Source organism: Crinia signifera, chromosome 7 (genome assembly GCF_055691185.1).
Source record: "Crinia signifera chromosome 7, ASM5569118v1, whole genome shotgun sequence".
NCBI lineage: Eukaryota > Metazoa > Chordata > Amphibia > Anura > Myobatrachidae > Crinia > Crinia signifera.
This window is the reverse complement of record NC_139223.1, coordinates 9,746,544-9,767,374: the sequence shown is the minus strand read 5'-3', so window position 1 is coordinate 9,767,374 and position 20,831 is coordinate 9,746,544. Positions and strand designations below refer to the sequence as shown.

General features: G+C 48.7%; 1 protein-coding gene across 1 annotated transcript; it reads left to right on the top strand.

Moving 5' to 3' along the window:
* The first annotated feature begins 221 nt into the window (after nt 1–221).
* On the top strand, nt 222–19,924 carry LOC146019747 (uncharacterized). Its single transcript, XM_083152275.1, has 4 exons — nt 222–1,657; nt 8,974–9,100; nt 14,147–14,220; nt 18,887–19,924. The coding sequence occupies exons 1-4, from the start codon at nt 1,339–1,341 to the stop codon at nt 19,171–19,173; spliced, it is 807 nt and encodes a 268-aa protein (XP_083008401.1). The 5' UTR covers nt 222–1,338; the 3' UTR covers nt 19,174–19,924.
* Nucleotides 19,925–20,831: the final 907 nt, after the last annotated feature.

The window sequence follows — 20,831 nt, the reverse complement described above, 5'->3', positions numbered from 1 at the left end:
CATGCTGGATAAATCTAGTTAGATCGCCAGTTAGGGCCAGTACTATCACCAGAGAACACTGGCCCTGACAGATCGCTCAGCACACAGCGCTGGCACATCACTGGGCAGCACTGTGTGATGAGGGATCTGAGTGATCTACATTGCTCAGATCATTCAGCACAGTCGCCCCTTGTGTAGGTCCCATAAGACTGTATGTAATGTCTGAACCGGCTGACGACACAATCGGAAACTTCTGTGCATTGTATGTCCTGCAGCGAGTCAGGATGTCCTGGGGGGATCTGATCTCCACAAGAAAAACTCCTGTATGGGAAATTCCACCGTTTCTGACACAAGTTGTGTAATTGCGTAAAAGTGAAAGTAAAATGTTAGTTTCACTTCAGAAACAGATTTAAGATTTGTGCCAGTGAGGGAGAGACATCAGTGAGATCAGGAGACATCTGTGAGAGGGAGACATCAGATCAGGAGACATCATTGAGGGGAAACATCAGATCAGGAAACATCAGATCAGGAGACATCTGTGAGGGGATCATCAGATCAGGAGACATCAGTGAGGGGGAGACATTAGTGGGAGGTGTAGACATCAGTGAGGGGAGACATCAGATCAGGAGACATCTGTGAGGGGATCATCAGATCAGGAGACATCAGTGAGGGGAGACATTAGTGGGAGGTGGAGACATCAGTCAGGGGAGACATCAGATCAGGAGACATCAGATCAGGAGACATCTGTGAGGGGATCATCAGATCAGGAGACATCAGTGAGGGGGAGACATTAGTGGGAGGTGGAGACATCAGATCAGGAGACATCAGATCAGGAGACATTAGATCAGGAGACATCTGTGAGGGGATCATCAGATCAGGAGACATCAGTGAGGGGGAGACATTAGTGGGAGGTGTAGACATCAGTGAGGGGAGACATCAGATCAGGAGACATCTGTGAGGGGATCATCAGATCAGGAGACATCAGTGAGGGGAGACATTAGTGGGAGGTGGAGACATCAGTCAGGGGAGACATCAGATCAGGAGACATCAGATCAGGAGACATCTGTGAGGGGATCATCAGATCAGGAGACATCAGTGAGGGGGAGACATTAGTGGGAGGTGTAGACATCAGTGAGGGGAGACATCAGATCAGGAGACATCATTGAGGGGAGACATCTGTGAGGGGATCATCAGATCAGGAGACATCAGGGAGGGGGAGACATCAGTGGGAGGGGGAGACATCTGTGAGCGGATCATCAGATCAGGAGACATCAGTGAGGGGGAGACATCAGTGGGAGGGGGAACATCAGATCAGAAGACATCAGTGAGGGGAACATCAGATCAGAAGACCGAGCAGGGATGGACGACCTGGACAAAAGTAGGGAACAAATTCTGACCTACAACACCAACAACTGCGTTCTGGGCAGCCAGGGCTACAACCGGATCCTCCTGCAGATGTTCGGCTTCCTGGGACACGGCAAATCCTCCTTGATCAACTCCTGCAAGTACGCCCTGTATGATAAGCCATTCACCGCACACGCCGAGTCTGCCCCGGCCGATGGCGGCCTCACCATGGAGAGGAAATCCTACCCTCTGACCGACTACATCACCCTGGTGGACAACCGAGGATGCTCCACCATGAACAGCTTCGAGACCGGGGAGATTTACGCCCAGCTGTGTGAGTTACCTTCCGAGCTCTGGGAACGGCGTTCTGCAAATGTAGTATAACGCATACAGTAGGGGGAAATGTACTAAGATGAGAGTTCTATAGTATTTCACATGAGATGTTGCTATGGGCAACCAATCAGATGCTATCTATTATCTTCTAGTGGGTGCAAAATAAATAAGAAGTAGATTCTGATTGGTTGCCCATAGCAACATCCCATGTGAATAGAACTCCCATTTTAGTAAATTTACCCCGGGCACACACATACGCACCCTCACTCACACACACACACACACACACATATACAGTATATACACACGTACACACATATATATATATATATATATATATATATATATATATATATATATATATAGTACACTTACCCCCCCACTGCGGAAGGAGTCCAAACCGGCACACGAGTAGTGAAGAAAAAATATGTGGTTTATTCCATAAGTACAAGAGTTATAACAGCGGTCCCGACAGCTGTTTCAACTGGGTCCTACCAGTCTTCATCAGGTAGGACCCAGTTGAAACAGCTGTCGGGACCGCTGTTATAACTCTTGTACTTATGGAATAAACCACATCTTTTTTCTTCACTACTCGTGTGCCGGTTTGGACTCCTTCCGCAGTGGGGGGGTAAGTGTACTGTATTACTATTATGGACCAGGCACCGAATTCTACTGTTTATATGATTGGAGTGCCGCCCTGTTACCCAATCCCTTATATATATATATATATATATATACATATATATATATATATACACACACACACACACACACACATGAGGGCCAGATGTATCAAACTTCAATAAGTGATAAAGTGGAGAGTGATAAACAGTCATCCTGTCAGCCCCTAACTGTCTGTGGTGTGGCAGTTAGGAGCTGATTGGCTGCTTGTTTATCACTTTTTGAAGCTTGATACATCTGCCCATACATATTTATCATCTGCTGGTCCGCTCTGTGGGGTTTAAAATGAGAGTTCTACTGAAGATGAGATGTCACCCATAGCAACCAGTCATAATCTATTTATTTAGCACCTTCTAGAAGATAATAGATAAAATCTGATTGGTTGCCCGTAGCAACATCTCAACATCTATTGGCTGCCTGTATTTTAATGAATGTGATATAACAGTCTTTTACTTACACATAAGGCTATTAACAAACGAAACCATCAGACATCGCATCTCTTATGTCAGAATATCACCCAACCCGGCATATCCACTCTGCACAGGGTAATCCACACTCTGTGCAGGGTAATCCACACTCTGCGCAGGGTAATCCACACTCTGCACAGGGTAATGCCCACTCTGCCCAGGGTAATCCACACTCTGCACAGGGTCATCCACACTCTGCACAGGGTAATCCACACTCTGCACAGGGTCATCCACACTCTGCACAGGGTCATCCACACTCTGCCCAGGGTAATGCCCATTCTGCCCAGGGTAATCCACACTCTGCCCAGGGTCATCCACACTCTGCCCAGGGTAATCCACACTCTGCACAGGGTCATCCACATTTTGCACAGGGTAATCCACACTCTGCCCAGGGTAATGCCCACTCTGCCCAGGGTAATCCACACTCTGCCCAGGGTCATCCACACTCTGCACAGGGTAATCCACACTCTGACCAGGGAAATCCACACTCTGCACAGGGTAATCCACACTCTGCCCAGGGTAATCCACACTCTGCACAGGGTAATCCACACTCTGCACAGGGTAGTCCACACTCTGCACAGGGTAATCCACACTCTGCACAGGGTAATCCACACTCTGCACAGGGTAATCCACACTCTGCACAGGGTAATCCACACTCATTACCTGCTCCCACAAACCAGTGGCAGAACCTGTGGTGGGTCCAGGCGCAATAAACATTCTCTGCTGTCCCCCAACTTCCCCACCATCTCAAGGGAAAGGCAATAAAGGACTCTGGAGAAGCAGTGGGTGATGGGAAGGGGGGGAAGGCGGCAGGTGTTAAACGGTCAGTGGGTAAGAGGTGGAGGTGGCTTGGAGAGCCTTAGGGGGACAGATAGTCAGTGGGTGGCAGTGACAGGTATAGTGAAAGAGGCAGTGAGTGATTGGGAAGGGAGTCTGTGATGGGGAAAGTCAGAGGGGGGCAGGTAGTGACCGTGGAGTCAAAGGAGGATGATATGGGAAGGCAGTGGGTGACAGGTAAACACAGAGGGTGACTGGGAAAGGCAACAAGTGAGGCAGTGGGTGACAAGGAGGCAGAGGGTACCATGGAGAGGTATAGGGTGACAGCAGAAGGCAGTGGGTGTTGAGGAGATGCAGTTGGTGACAACGAGAGGCAAAATGAGATCAGAGGAAGATGGGGAAAGGTATTGTGTGACTGGAAGAGGCAGTGGGTGACAGCAGAAGTCATTGGGTGATGAGGAGAGGCAGTGGGTGACAACGAGAGTCAAAGGTAGATCAGAGGAAGCAGAGGGAGATGGGGATAGGTACTGTGTTGCGTGACAGGGAGAGGCAGTGACTGAAGAAATTAGTGGGTGAAGGGGATAAAATGGATGATAAGGAGAGGCAGAAAGTGAGGGAGAGAGGCGGTTGGTGAATGGGGAGGCAGAAGGTGATGGAGAGAGGTAGTTGGTGACTGGGGAGGCAGGGGAAAATGCAGAATTTTCAGAAGGGGGTTTCCAGAGGGGCGGAGCAAAGCACGGAGATGGACACTTAGGTGACCCAGTATATGCCGGGTCAGTTAAAGTATTATACATAGACCAAATGTATAATAATAATAATAATAATAAAAAATATATAAACATACATACATACAGGGGCGTCAACAGCAGTGTAGACCCCTGGGTATAGCAATGTATTGGGGCCCCTACCGATCCTCCAGCGGTAGGGGTGGGGGAAGCTTTGATGTCCCCCGAGTGGTAGGGGGTATTATATCAACTGCTCATGTAGGGCCTGGATCAGTAATTTCTACTAATTACCCCTTTACTGCACAGATGGTGGGAGATGGGGTGGGAGAAGGGGGCATTGGGCTGAATAAAGGGGGCCCTGATACATAACTTCCAGGGTGGTAGAGGATGTTTAATATGCAGAGGAGGGGTGTATAGTGGAGTGGGGGGGAAGCAAGGGGGAAGCTTGCTCCCGTAACATGCAGAGCGGAGGAGGGCAGCAGCGGGAGCCCAAGCATCTCCTGTCCTTGCAGTTCCTGCTTTGCCTCTCCATCATCTGGCTCACACAGGGGGCTGGGAAACATACAGAGAAGGGAGGGAGCAGGCAGGCAGGGGGACATACAGTCAATGGGGACAGAGTGGGGGACATACAGTGAAGGAGGGTCAGGCTGGGGGACATACAGTGAATGGAGGCAGTCATGGACATTCAGAGAAGGGGGGCAGGCCGAGGGACATAGAGTGAATGGGGGCAGAGTAGGAGACATAGTGAATGGGAGTCATACAGTGAATGGGGGCAGATTTGGGGACATACAGTGAAGGAGGGTCAGGCCAGGGGCGGGCTGGGCCGGGGGGCAGAGTGCCGTGTGCCCCCCGGGCCGCTTGATCAATTAGCACTGCGGGCCGCCTGGTGCTCCAGCGTGTATTGTCCTCCTCCCGCTGTCAACGTCACAGAGCATGGCTTTAGGAAAATGGCCGCCGGCCTCCTGCACTGAGGACATATCTAGTGCAGGAGGCCGCTAGAGAGGGCTGTGCTGTGGGTGGGAAGTAGGAGCAGAGGCTGCTGAACTACTGACCCATGGAGTTCTTGGGGCCCGCTGCGCTGCAGCCTGCACCGGTTTAATCACTTTTTATATGTTTTTTAAACTTTAAGCCAGCGCTGCTATAACGGAGACGCTGGTGCCTCTGTGCCGCAGCAAGGAGAGGGTGTCAGACACTCAGCGCCAGCTCAGCAGGGAGCTAGATGAAGAAGCCGACACCGCGCACTCACCAGGTCCACTATGGTGAAGGGGGAAGACACCAGCCCCACTATGCTTCGGCAGGTACTGTAGATGGAGGAAGAAGCTGGCGCTGCTCAGCCCCGGCGGGCTGGAGAGGGGAGAAGATGCCAGAGCTCAGAGAGGGATTAAAAGGGGGGAGGAGGGTGTCTCATGGCCCACTGTTGATAATTCCACTGATGCCGTGGAGGAGGACTGCGGAGGATGTGGCCACTGGCCAGAAGAACTGGGGAAGGGCTGCTCTGTGAATGTGGTCAGTACTTTCATTACAGTGGATTCTTTTAAAGCTCTGTTAGTGACTCTCATCCATGTGTCTCATGCTATCATAAAGTGTCTCCCACAATCTCACTTACTCTCCTATCCCAATGTCTACCTCCCTAGTTTCAACCCTCGCTTAACCAGCCCACTGCCCCATCTAATTGCTTCTCAGCAAGAATTCCCTTCCAGCCAATCCAATCACAGTATCCCCCATTTAGCCCAGTGTACCACCTCTCCAGCCTAGTGTTCCATCCTCTCCCACCATCTCACTGCTCCCTTTCCATCCAGCCCAGTGCCCCAAATATATCACCCACAACCTCTCCCAGTCACCCACTCACTCTCTACTTCTGACACCCACTGCCTTTCCCTATCACTCAATCTGTCTCTACCTGACCTCACCCATCACCTTTCCCTGGAATCACCATCTGCCTCTCTGTGTCACCCTCTACCACTCTATCTCCCACTATCTCTCCCATCATCATCTACATCACCCACTACCTTTCCCTGTAACCCATTGCCTCTCCCTGGGCGGGATGTACTAAAGGGAAAATGCGGTAAAACCCCCGTTTTACCGCATTTTCCTATGTATCATCACCCAGAGGGTGGCGATACCCTATAGAAGCCTATGGGCTTCTTTCGCCGCCCCCCCCCCCCCCTCCCGTCCTCCTTTAACCTCCTCCTCCCCCTGGTGTCACAGCCGGGAGGACATCCGGCTTCAGGGGGGAGAAGGAGACGCAAGGGGACGCTGGCAGCCGCCGGGAGGTGACGGAGCCCGATGCTGGCCGCATATGTTAGTACATATGCGGTAGCATCGCGGCGGCTGCCGTGCGAAGGGCGGAGATGTATGTTGATACATCTCGCCCCCTGTCACCCCACAGCCTCTCTATCTCCCACAATCACGGCAGATCACCTCTCATCCCATACCCTCTTCCTGTCAGGTTGGCATGCGTTGGGGACGAGTTATGAAAATTATGGAGAGGCTCATGAATATGGCATTCACATTGAGGCCATGCCCCTTATAGTGAGGCTACACCCAGTTATTTTGATTTCCCCCTACTTCCCTTGTCATAGGGCAGCCTATGGTGTCCTTGTATTATTATACACCAGTGTATATATACAGTATATATATTTTTTTATGAAAAACCTCCATTTAATGATGCGCTGTTACTTATGGGCCAGTGCTCTGGACTTGCCCCCCAGACTAAAAGTTGCCAGCCAGCCCCTGGGTCAGGCTGGGGGACAAACAGTGAACGGAGGCAGTCATGGACATTCAGAGAAGGGGGGCAGGCCGAGGGACATAGAGTGAATGGGGGCAGAGTAGGAGACATAGTTAATGGGAGTCATACAGTGAATGGGGGCAGATTAGGGGACATACAGTGAAGGAGGGTCAGGCTTTGGGACATACAGTGAATGGAGACAGTGATGGACATTCAGAGAAGGGGGGGGCAGGCTGGGAGACAGAGTAAATTGGTGCAGAGTGGGGAACATACAGTGAAGGAGGAGCAGGCTGGGGGACATACAGAGAAGGATGGTCAGGCAGGGGAATATACAGTGAATGAGGGCAGGCTGAAGGAAATACAGAGAAGGGGGGGGGGAAGTCTAGGGAATATACAGTGAAGGGGCAGGCTGGGGGACACAAAGTGAATAGGGGAAGAGTGGGGGACCATTCTAATGTGATTAATGATTCAGAGAATGTCAGGCTGAATGGTCGGCCCCCCACATTTTCACCTCACCAAAACTGTCCTTGTTGCAAAAATTTTGAACACCCCTGGCCTAGGGCCCTTAGACTCCTGGGGGGGGGTTCTGGGTACTCAGAAACCCCCCCCCCCCCCCTGCGTGCGCCACTGGGAGGCAGAGGGTGATGTAGAGAGGCAGTTGGTGTCTGGGAAGGTAGAGAGTGACGGAGAGAGGCAGTTGGTGACTGGGGAGGCAGAGTTTGATGAGGAGAGGCAGTTGGTGATGGAAAAAAGGAAGTTGGTGACAGGGGAGAGGCAATGAGTAACGGGGAGAGGAAGTTTGTGACTGGGGAGGCATAGGGTGATGGAGAGAGGCAGAGGGTGATGTAGAGAGGCAGTTGGTGAATGGGGAGGCAGAGAGTGATGAAGAGAGGCAGTTGGTGACTGAGGAGGCAGAGGGTGATGAGGAGAGGCAGTTGGTGATGGATAAAGGCAGTTGTTGACTTGGGAGAGGCAGTGAGTGACTGGGGAGAGGAAGTTTGTGACTGAAGAGAGGCAGTTGGTGACTGGAGAGGTAGAGGGTGATGAGGAGAGGCAATTGGTGATGGATAAAGGCAGTTGGTGACTGGGGAGAGGCAGAGGGTGACTGGGGAGAGGCAGAGGGTAACTGGGGAGAGGCAGAGGGTGACTGGGGAGGCAGTTGGTGACTGGGGAGAGGTAGAGGGTGATGGAGAGAGGCAGAGGGTGACTGGGGAGACAGAGGGTGATAGAGAGAGGCAGTTGGTGACTGGGGAGGCAATGATGATGATGAGGAGAGGCAGAGGGTGATGGAGAGAGGCAGAGGGTGACTGGGGAGACAGAGGGTGACTGGGGGGACAGAGGGTGATGGAGAGAGGCAGTTGGTGACTGGGGAGGCAGATGATGATGAGGAGAGGTAGAGGGTGATGGAGAGAGGCAGAGGGTGACTGGGGAGACAGAGGGTGATAGAGAGAGGCAGTTGGTGACTGGGGAGGCAATGATGATGATGAGGAGAGGCAGAGGGTGATGGAGAGAGGCAGAGGGTGACTGGGGAGACAGAGGGTGACTGGGGAGACTGGGGAGACAGAGGGTGATGGAGAGAGGCAGTTGGTGACTGGAGAGGCACATGGTGATGGAGAGGGAGTGAGTGACAGCTGTGAGGTGGCTGCTGGCAGAGACACTCATGGCTTTACTTAATGGTGGACCCAAGGCCCATGACAGAGCAGCATACCTGGCTTGGCTGGCTCAGTCGGTGAGATGGTCAGCACTGCAGACAGGGGAAGGGCAGTTCCTCCTTTCTGCCTGGCTGTGACTGATGGCACCACCTCCCACTCAGTATGCAGCCAGTCAGTTACTCAGGATTCTGAGGGGGTATTTATTTACTCAGTCACCCCCCTGCATGCTCCACTCAGGGGGTCATTTCAGAAAGAAATTTACACTCATGTAAATTACTACTTTTTAGGTAATTTTATCCCATTGGACCAAAGAGTTGAATGGACCAAAGAGTATGAGGAGATGCTGTGTCGACTGGAGGATGGAGACGTGGAGCCAAACTTCACCGATATCATTGTGCCCATATTTGTGTACAGGTGAGAGGGTGACGAGAGAAGCAGGTGACCTGTACTAATCCTCCAGTCACAGGAGGCCTGATTCATAGTTATACGCAATTACACGTCTTAGTCACACTGCGCACCCGTCAAAGTGCATTACCATAGTCACTCACAGAAAGGATTCAGTCACAAAATGACTGACAGGAAGTACCATTCAGGGTCGGTAATGGGTTGTTGTGGCAAAAATGCAGGCACGCCGTGACCATTATCAGGGCATGTGACTGCCTGCATCTGTGATCCTATACACAATAAAAATGGCTAAGGCACCTCATCACATGCATCCTGTACAGTCATGCTGCCTCTTTGTGCTCAGTCAGTGTCTTTGTGCTCAGTCACGCTGCCTCTTTGTGCTCAGTAACGCTGCGTTTTTGTGCTCAGTCACGCTACGTCTTTGTGCTCAGTCAGTGTCTTTGTGCTCAGTCACACTGCGTCTTTGTGCTCAGTCAGTGTCTTTGTGCTCAGTCACACTGCGTCTTTGTGCTCAGTCAGTGTCTTTGTGCTCAGTCAAACTGCGTCTTTGTGCTCAGTCAGTGTCTTTGAGCTCAGTCACGCTGCATTTTTGTGTTCAGTGTCTTTGAGCTCAGTCACGCTGCGTCTTTGTGTTCAGTCAGTGTCTTTGTGCTCAATCACGCTGCATCTTTGTGCTCAGTCAGGGACTTTGTGCTGTCAGTGTCTTTGTGCTCAGTCACGCTGCGTCTTTGTGCTCAGTCCGTGTCTTTGTGCTCAGTCAAACTGCGTCTTTGTGCTCAGTCAGTGTCTTTGAGCTCAGTCACGCTGCATCTTTGTGTTCAGTGTCTTTGTGCTCAGTCACGCTCCGTATTTGTGTTCAGTCAGTGTCTTTGTGTTCAGTCAGTGTCTTTGTGCTCAGTCAGCGTCTTTGTGCTTAGTCACACTGCATCTTTGTGCTCAATCACACTGCATCTTTGTGCTCAGTCAAACTGCGTCTTTGTGCTCAGTCAGTGTCTTTGAGCTCAGTCACGCTGCATATTTGTGTTCAGTGTCTTTGTGCTCAGTCACGCTGCGTCTTTGTGTTCAGTCAGTGTCTTTGTGTTCAGTCAGTGTCTTTGTGCTCAATCAGTGTCTTTGTGCTCAGTCAGTGTCTTTGAGCTCAGTCACACTGCGTCTTTGTGCTCAGTCAGTGTCTTTGTGCTCAGTCACGCTGCATCTTTGTGCTCAGTCATCGTCTTTGTGCTTAGTCACGCTGCATCTTTGTGCTCAGTCAGTGTCTTTGGGCTCAGTCAGTGTCTTTGTGCTCAGTCACGCTGCGTCTTTGTGCTCAGTCAGTGTCTTTGTGCTCAGTCACACTGCATCTTTGTGCTCAGTCACGATGCATCTTTGTGCTCAGTCGGCGTCTTTGTGCTCAGTCACGCTGCATCTTTGTGCTCAGTCAGCGTCTTTGTACTCAGTCACACTGCGTCTTTGTGCTCAGGCAGCGTCTTTGGACATTATTCAGATCTGAGCGTAGTACACATTTGTTCTCAAAATGGGCAAAACCATGTGCACTGCAGGTGGGGGAGATGGAACATGTGCAGAGAGAGCTAGATTTGGGTGGGGTGTGTTGAAACTGAAATCTAAATTGCAGTGTAAAAATAAAACAACCAGTATTTACCCTGCACAGAAACAAAATAACTCACACAAATCTAACTCTCTCTATACATGTTACATCTGCCCCACCTGCACTGCACATGGTTTTGACAGTTTTAAGAACAAATTTGTACTGCAATCAGATCTGAATAAAGCCCTTTGTGCTCAGTCAGCATCTTTGTGCTCAGTCACGCTGTGTCTTTGTGCTCAGTCAGCATCTCTGTGCTTAGTCAGCATCTTTGTGCTCAGTCGGCATCTTTGTGCTCAGTCAGCGTTTATGTGCTCAGTCAGCATCTTTGTGCTCAGTCGGCATCTTTGTGCTTTGCCCCTCCCCACCCTGCGAATGCACAAACAGTTACATGAAATGGGCACCAGTTAGCCAGCATCTCCTTTCTCCACTGTGATCACTGTTACTGCCCGGGAGTGTGACAAAGGGACCTCCGCCTCCCCTCCCAGAGCCGGCCTTAGGCATAGGCAAACTAGGCAATTGCCTAGGGCATTTGGAATGCCTAGGGGCACCAGCAGCTTCTGCTGATTAAAATGATATGCAGCATGCCTATATTCTGTGTGTGAGTTATGCTGTATCTGCATATGAAATAGTGTAATTATGGAAATCACTGTAACATAGCATTCCATATGCAGGTACAGCCACAGTCGCACACAGAATATAGGCATGCCACATATCATTTTAATCGTCGGAAGCTCCTTGTGTGTCCTGGTCACAGCTGGAGCTGCAAGGACTATTGAGGCAAGATGTATGAGGAAACATCTGTATCCAAGCAGAGGCAGAGGTCACAGTGTTAGCGGCTGTGCGAGTGCTGTCTGTGGGTGGGTTGGTTGTGCAATAGTGTTCGGCATATGTGTAAAGGGCATTATGTGTGTCATGTATAAATGCATTAATAATGTGCGACATATGTGTAAGGGGCATTATGTGTGTCGTGTATAAGGGCATTAATAATGGGCAAAATATGTGTAATGAGCATTATGTGTGTCATGTGTATAAGGGCATTAATAATGTGCAACATATGTGTAAGGGGCATTATGTGTGTCATGTGTATAAGGGCATTAATAATGTGCAACATATGTGTAAGGGTCATTATGTGTGTCATGTGTATAAGGGCATTAATAATGTGCAACATATGTGTAATGGGCATTATGTGTGTCATGTGTATAAGGGCATTAATAATGTGCAACATATGTGTAAGGGGCATTGTGTGTGTCATTATGTGTATGAAGGGCATTAAAAAAGGTTGGCATAATGTGTAAGGGGCATTATGTTTATAAGGACATTAATAATATGTGTCATGTGTAAGGGGCATTACTGTGTGGTATTATCAGGGATGCCGAGAGAAAGAAGTAGGTGGTATAAATTACCCAGGCCAAAGTCTGCTGAAAGGGCACAATGGGGGCCCGGGCCCCCTCCCCCTAAGCGACAGCAGCAGCTGCTGCTCTTCTCCTCTGCCCAGGTTACACTGCTTTGTGCTGGGTTGCAGTGGGGCCATGGAGGTGCTTAAAATATAATATTTTCTCAGGATTTTTTTCTAAGGGTATAATGTGAATAATGTGAGGAGTAATGTATATAAGGTAAAGTGGTACTACTGTGTGATGTAACGTGAATAAGGGACACCATCGCATGATATAATGTGAATAAAGTTGCACTACTGTGTGGCATAATGTGAATTGGGGGTACTATTGTGTGGCCATGCCCCTTCCCAGCAAGAACACACCCCTGTTTGGGCTGCGCACAGAATGTGTGCGCTGTTTCTATTTAAAATATTGCGGATAGGAGCACCAAAATGATGACTGCTATGATGAGGGTGGATGGTGCTGGGAAAGGGGAGCAGGGTCAGAGGCGGAACTAGTGGTAGTGCTAGGGGGCACCAGCCAAAATCTTGCCTAGGGCGTCATTTAGGCTAGGGCCGGCTCAGTCCCCTCCTCTCCTATGTACTGTATGAACGATCAGGGGCGTTGAAATTGGGGAATTCAATTCCCCCCCCCCCCCCCCCAAACATGAGAGAGGCGCTTCTTAAACGAGCAGAGGAGCAGCTAGGATTGATAACCCCCTGCAGCAGTGGGTTTGCCTTGGAGTGTGTGTCCGCCGGAGCTTCCCCCTTTCGAGGAGCCAGATGCGCTGTAGTGAAGAAGCAAACAAACATACTACATTTCCCAGCATCCCTTGCTGCAGTCAGCTGTAGTTTACTTTCAGTTTCCTCACTACAGTGCAGCCAAAGCTCCGAAAACAGGGCGGAGCTACACGGCACTGTACTGTACAGTGTACAGCCATTGCACTGCCATGTCTGCCAGCACCATGAGCAGGGGAGACCTCTAACAGCAGCCTGAGTGAGCCACCCAAATGGTGAGTGTAACTCATGGCAGAGACACTGGGGGAAATTTACTAAGAATACGAAAATTATTCGGATTCTTATTACGCCTCAATACGAATGGATACGGCTGTTTTAGCCATATGCAAATTCGTATTCCGGAGGGAAAATTACTAACCAATCGTATTTGACTGAATTGTATTTTCCTATTGGCAACCTGCACGGCTCAGTCAGATCTGTGCAGGCTGCAGTGGAAAAAACAGATAAATAAATACATAATTAAAAAAAAATAAAGGTTTATTTTACACAGAGCCCATACATACTGATACTTACCTATGTTCAGCCTGTAGATAGCCCTCCGTCCATCCATCCGGTGGTCCGTTCCTGACAAAATCCATAGGGGTACCTGTGGAAGCAAATTATACTCACGAGGCTCCTCCGGCGTAGATCGGTCCTCTTGGTTCCATGTAGTCTCCAGGGACTTTGCAAAAAAATATAAAACGCAAACACGCGAACCATGCCGTACTATGGGGGAGCAGCTGGAGGATGTTTGTTTTCCTCCGGCGGCTCCTCCTCCCGAATGACGCTATTGGCCGGCTAGTGGCCTAGCGACTCCTGATATTTTGCAATCGCATGGCGGGAGAAAAAAGGCACCCTGGGCAGAACCCAGAATGTTAGAGATACCAGTTGCAGTTTTGCAGTTTTTTGTATACTAAATCAGACCCTATATATGCATACCTCCCAACTTCTGTCCGTACGAAATAGGGACGCTGCCCGAAAAGGGGGCGGGGCGTATGCAAATGAGGGTGTGGCTTATGCTAATTAGCCGCAACCTCATTTTCATACGAGAATAGACGCTGTGCGCATGCGCACAGCGTCTATTCTACTAGATTGGGGGTCTCCCAACTGCCACCCCCCCCACAGCGGGACAATGCCTGCCGCGGGTGGGACAGAGGGACAGGACCCGAAAATCGAATCGTGACAGTTGGGAGGTATGTATATGTGCACTATATAAATAACTGGTGAGGAAATAACATTAATCTATTTGTACAAGTTCTGAGTGATTAGACAGGAATCAGAGAATGATCTGTGACGTACCTGCGCATTATTTATGTTACAGTGCGAAAAAGGAAATCGCAGACAAAGAAGTGGATGAAATGAAGACGTTTCTGAGAAACTGCCGGGATCTTACAGGTACAGTTAGGGTGACCAACTCATCCCTTTAATCCGGGACACATATTAATTACACAGGTTCTGTGGCTGGCTTTCACCTGGTTTTAAACTGCCACACCTCAAGACTCCATTTGGTCACCCTAGGTACAGTACAGGGGTGCAGGAAAACCAGCTGAGAAAGAAATAACTATATATATACAAAGACGTTATGCCTGGGCTGGGCAACACCGGCCCTCCAGATGTTAGTGAACTACACATTCCAGCCTGCCTTGCATCAGTTTCAGCATGGCCACATAGCAAAACTAATGCAAAGCATCCTGGGATGTGTAGTTCACTAACATCTGGAGGGCCGGTGTTGCCCAGCCCTGCGTTATGCCGATAGTTACATCAGAGCTGTAACTAGACTTTCTGGTGCCCTGTGTATATCATACATTTATAGCACACTGTAAGATAATGGATATGGACACAAATCCTCTGTATACCACATTCACTTAACCAGAGCTCTTTGTTATTCAGTTCCAATAACCTTTATTAAATATCACATTTCAAAAGACTGCCATACCCAGGATTCAGACCCATAACCGATTGCATTCCAGTTAAACACCCTACTCATTGAGCCATGTGATCCTGCATAAAAACGATGAGATTTCAATCTATATAAAGACACCTGTCCGGGGTATGTCAGCATGGTGGATGTAATAAAGGACAGTGTGACTGAAATACAAAGAGCTCAGGTAAAGTTCATGAATGTACTGTATATAGGTGTACAGAAGGGGCGGGAGACAGGGCAGGAGATGCTGGGCTTCAAAAATGGGGGGAAAATACATGTGAAAGTAAATAAATCAGATAACTAACAAGTGCCACCAACAGCGCCCCCTACCCTTCAGCTCTGTGTGAGTGGCACCCTACTTACAGCCCTGGTTTACATGTTTGTGTATGAGGCAGTGGATGTGATGTACTAAGCTTGAAAAGTGATAAAATGTACAGTGATACACCACCAACCAATCAGCTCCTACCTGTCATTTTACAAATACAGCCTGTGACATGGCAGATCGTAGCTGATTGGCTGGTGGTTTATCACTCTCCATTTTATCACTTTTCAAGCTTAGTGCATCTGGCCCAGTGAGAGATATCGAGTGGGCCACAAATAAGCATGCAATGATAAACTTGCCCTGATGTCCTGTGTGTCTGTTGGACAAGGGAGATGAATCCTACTTAATTGAGCAATGTACAGATCTGTGATCGGAGATTCAGGTCATTGGACTGCGGCCTGTCTGAGCTGGCTGTGAGACCCCGCATACAGCACTGGTTTCTACATGATAATAACCGGTATCATTGTGTATCCGCAGATTGTCGGCTATGTCTGAAGGTGCCCATACACGCACCGATTTTCCCGGTGCGATGTATGCTATGAGATGTGCGCTCCCGCGGCATCTCATCGCACAGCACAAAAAGTGCACATACTTTTTGTACTGTCTTTTGATCGCATTGCATGCACAACGCATGCACAATGCATGCAATGCCATGCAATGCTATTTTAGCACAAAACATACCATGTAATCGGTGCGTGTATGGGCACCTTGAGTCTGGCTTGGGCCATTTTCACCCGATTTCAATGGTATTGGGCCGATAAATTATGTCATGAGTGGGCTCTGCCCCTGAAAGAGCCACCAATATCTTCTCCCCCTGGACATCTCTCCTGAAGGGAGAATACATTATTTGGGGGTCCCCCACTCCCACAGGAATCCCCAGCCAGGGCTGACGACAGTAGTTAGGGGAGGGTAATGATACAGCCAGATGTGACCCGAGTGTTGGCAATATCTCCCTGACTAGCGGCTCCCGGTAAAAGATTTACAAATAGGGGCTACCCCCAGAGCCGAATTTCCCATTAGGCACGTGAGGCACCGGCCTAGGGGTGGCACATGTTTGGGGGCGGCACTTGGATGCCTGTGATAGTACTGTCAGACCAAAATGTACCAATAACTGCAAAATATCCACTGTACTGTACTATATTCCATCTTAAATAGAGTGTAAATTATAGGACATGCAGATACTGCCCCTGTAAACTGTCCTACTAGTAATATGTATACATAATAAAAGAACGTCACAGTTAGTGGCTTTTTTAAATAAATCCATTATATTGGCTATTATCAAATGAGGGCTTATAAGTAATCAATAAAAATAATTTAATCAGACGGGTGGGGGGGGGGGGGCAGCGTTATTGTTGTGCCTAGGGGCGCCATCATCCCTAAATCCGCCCCTGGCTACCCCTATGTCTCCTCCCCCATATTTCGAAACCAGGAATACTCCTATAATCTGGAGCTGGTTCAGGTAATACAGGGGTGGAACCGCACTGATTTCTCACCCTGTACCCGTGGCTGATTAAGCTCGTCCCCGAACTTTATGTTTGGGGGCACTTGGCTGCCAGCAAACACGGACTTATATATAAACCACCAATATTTCCCACCAGAATTAGCGTGTTTAACCCTTTGAGTTCCAACATCTCTGTGAGACATGTTCAAAATATCCGCTAAAAATGTCAGCGGCTCTCACATTTGTTATATAAATCCAAATAAAAAATGTATAAAAAAAAGTTACAGTATAAGGTGACATTACCGGACATTCTGATGAATACAAAGGTTTGCTTGCCAATTTTCACACCTATTTTGACAAATTCACTTGGCGCTCAAAGGGTTAAGATAAACCAGTTACCACCTCAGTAATGTCAGCGTGGATAGCTGCTTGCATATCACTGTCTGTTTTGAAAATGCACAGCTGTACCTCTAATGACTTCACCTCTCCTGCTCTACCATTGATAATAGGTGTCCCCCAACATTTTATTCTTGGCCCTCTTCTTCTCTATCTCTATACGTCCTCTATGGGTAAGCTTATTTGCTCACTTAACTTCCACTATCACCTCTATGCTGATAATACTAAAATCTACCTCTCCTTTCCTAATCTCTCTCCCTCTATCCTCACTCATATCTCTAACTGTCTCTCTGCTGTCTACTCTTGGATGACCCAGCACTTTTTTAGACTTAAAATATTAAAGACTAAGCTGACCTCTTCCCACCCTCCTGCATAAAACCTGACAATCTCTCAACCTAACCTGTCTAAGCTTACTTCTTCGCCTTCTCCGTCACCCCAGTCTGTCTAACCCTCCCCTTTAGAACGTAAGCTCTCACGAGCAGGGCCCTCTCTCCTCATGTGCCTTTCTTAGAATATATAAACCTTTGCCACCCTGATAATTGCTTCAGTGTCCTGTCCCCTGGTGCAACTATCCATATTAACCATGTACTTGTCCTAAACTGTCTTGTACTGTAATTTGTTATGTGTTTTTGATTATAACTAAGCTGTGTAAAGCGCTGCGGAATCTGTGTGCGCTATATAAGAAACTGTTAATAATAATAATAAATAATAATAATAGCTGTGTGCGCCTCAACACTTTACGTGTTCTGTCGGCGCCATCTAGTGGCTGCCGATGCCCAAAACACATATGAGATTGCTATTTATATGGTTGTAAGGACAGATGCACAGGGGTGAAACTACTAAAATGGGAGTTCGATTTCACATGGGATGTTGCTCTTGACAACCAATCAGATACTATCTATTATCTTCTAGAAGACGCTTAATAACTAAGAAGTAGATTTTGATTGGTTGCCCCTAGCAACATCACATGTGAAGTAGAATACACATCATCGTAAATTCCCCCCCACAGTACTACTGCTCCTGTGGTAAATGCTTGGTGTCAGTTATCCAATTTAGATTCGGTTCACACCACTAATGTAGACACCTGCACAGTGTGCATTGGGCATCGACAGACTGTCGACATTGAAAGGACATTATCATAATGTTGACATTTTATTTAGGGTTCAGATGATCATTAACCAGAGCTAATCTAAAAACATTCTTGACATTTCAGTAATGTGAGGGGGCTAGATGTACTAAGCTTCGAAAACTGATAAAGTGGAGAGTTGTAATGCACCAGAAAATTGGCTCACAACTGTCATTTTTACTCAGTCTGTAACATGACAGTTGGGAGCTGATTGGCTGGTAGTTAATCACTCTCCATGTAATCACTTTTTGAAGATTGGTGCATCATCAAGTGTTAATCATTCATTCAAGCATGTTGGCAGTGTCGGCTTTACAACTTCAAACATGATGCTTGGCCATAAAGCTGACAGTACAAATGCTTTGAATTGCATTATTTATGTGTCGGCATCCCAGGTTCAACCTCACACTGCCTCACATATACAGCAAAGCGTCTTCACATTACACCCACCCCCCTCTGGACACGTGTGTTTTGTCAGGACCACTCCCACAAAACTTTTGGTGCTGCCTCCAGACATACCCCATTACAGTTCATGTCCCTACCTACATTTCTGCAAACTGTTACCTCCCCCAAGCGGCCTTTTCCTTTCTATTACTCTGTGGCTAATTCCTCACTGCTAGTGGCATCGCAGATTTACTGTGCACACTGCAGGGTCTGCCGATAATCACTCAGTGGCGACACCAAAACTGCGACCGAACCAGGCCCATACTGCAAAGCTACAATACTACACAGCTAATACTTGTATTCACCCCAACGGTACATTTGTTACTTTTTCAGAAATCATAGATACAGTAACCACGTTATTCTTTGTCGTCTATGAATACCCCAGAACACGTTCACTTCTTCCCCCCACAGGAATCGTCCCAATCATTGTCCTCACCCACAAGACGAGCGGGCCTTTCGCCAAATTGCGCGACATGTTTGAAGGGATGGGGGCAGAGACGGTATTTGCGGTGGAGAATTACACAGCCGAGGACCACCTGAAGACCCTTGGGAGACACTTACAGTTCCTGAACCTGATCAACAACGCATTGTGCAATGTCAACTTTAGGCTCAAAGAAGTCCGCAACTCCCGGAAGGAACGCGCCGAACGCAAGAAATTTCTCTACCGGTTCTTGCATGAAAGAGAAGCAAAGAATTAATTACCCATAAAATAAATTCAGTGCACCAGGCTGCCCCTTTTCCCCATTCCTATTTAATTTAGCATTGGACTAGATTCTTTAAGGAAAGGGGTTGGTCAGGTATCAAGTTTGAAACCTCTGAAATAATTTTTTTGGGCTTTTGCTGATGACCATCTATTTTTCAAACCCAAAACCTCCCCCTTCTAAATTCTCTATTAGATCATTTTGCTGAGGTGGCGGGCTTTAGGATTAACTCTACAAAAACTGAAGCTCTCGCCCGCAAGTAAAACTGGGCTGGGGTAATACTTTCCCATTCAAGTGGGCTCAAATAATTGTATCACTTATTTAGGCACTAATTGATTCTTCGCACCCTACAGGCACTCTTCACACCGTCATACAGGGCTCCGCCCCCTTAAACTGTGAACACATTTATTGCATGGGTGAGGGTCGGGTGCAAGGATGCCATGGGTGGGGGAAGGTGCTTGGGGGTGGTGTGGGAGTGGTATGTGCAGGGATACTGTGGGTGGTGGAGTTGCAGGTGCGGGGGTTGCCCATGTGGGTGGTGTACAAGTTGAGTGAGGGGCAGTCGCGTGGGTGATGTGGGTGTGGTAGCGGGGTTGGTGTGGGTGGGGGAGGGATGGGTGCATGGGTACTGTGGGTTGGTGGTGGGCGGGTATGGTGTTGCCATGGCTGGGTGCAGGGGTACTGAGGGTTGAGGAGGTCCGGGCACGGGGGTGCCGTGGATGGGTGCATTAGTACCACGGGTGGGGGGGTGGCAAGTGTGGGGTTGCCACAGGTGGGGGAGGGTGTCCGTTGGTGCCACTGTCAGTGGTGGGCTTGGGGTTGGCATGGGTGAGGGACGGGGTCTTGGCGTGCTGGGGATAGGGGAGAGGTCGGTGTGCCGTGGGTGGGAGAGGGGTGGATGTGTTCATACTGGGATCATGGGAGGAGCTGCGTGCAGTCGTACTTGTGCACAGCCCTCCCGTGGCCATCTTTTTGGTGGGACAAAACGGTTGGCCTTGGCATTCATCCAGTGGGTTCGCTGCTTTAGAGGAGGTGGATAGTTTGTCCTGGCCACGGGAGGTAGTGTCCACAACTGGGGAGGCAGGCAAGATGGGCGGAGTGGGCGAGCGAGGTCCAGCGGTCTGTCCAGTCGTGGGTATCAGCCCAGATCTGTCACTTTGTATAACGCTAGGTGGAGTCATACAGTGACCGCCCAGCGTTATACACACAGTCACAGAGTGACAGATCTGGGCTAATATAGAGGAGATTAAAGTCCCTTCCAATTACACTGCAGTATATGAAGTTTATTATGGTCCTCTTTTCTCTGGTGCTATGGCTCTGGCTCTTTTGCCATTGAATTATGCAGGACAATGATACTTATATAAAATTATCTGTTTTCTTCACTTTCTTCATGTCTTACAGATGCTTCCAATTGTCCCATCTAAGCGAGCTTTGTCTGTATTTAATAAGCTTGTAGCCAGGTTCATATGGGCAGGTAACATTTCCCTTTTTACACTACAGCAGCCCAGGGAATTAGGTGCATCCAACTATAGGATTGCCCTAGACTGGATAAGTAGGACAAAGGGTCTTAGGTGCTAGAGGAGACTACTGTGTGATCACTGGGAGGAATGCCACCCTAGTATCTGCCCTAGACTGGAACTAACACGTACGCATTG

Excerpts from the sequence above, each read along its gene's own strand:
- LOC146019747 (XM_083152275.1), top strand. The coding sequence starts at position 1,339 with ATGGACGACCTGGACAAAAGTAGGGAACAAATTCTGACCTACAACACC. Across the intron at positions 1,658-8,973 it reads GGAGATTTACGCCCAGCTGT|GTAATTTTATCCCATTGGAC; the intron begins GTGAGTTACCTT and ends ACTACTTTTTAG. Across the intron at positions 9,101-14,146 it reads GTGCCCATATTTGTGTACAG|TGCGAAAAAGGAAATCGCAG; the intron begins GTGAGAGGGTGA and ends TTTATGTTACAG.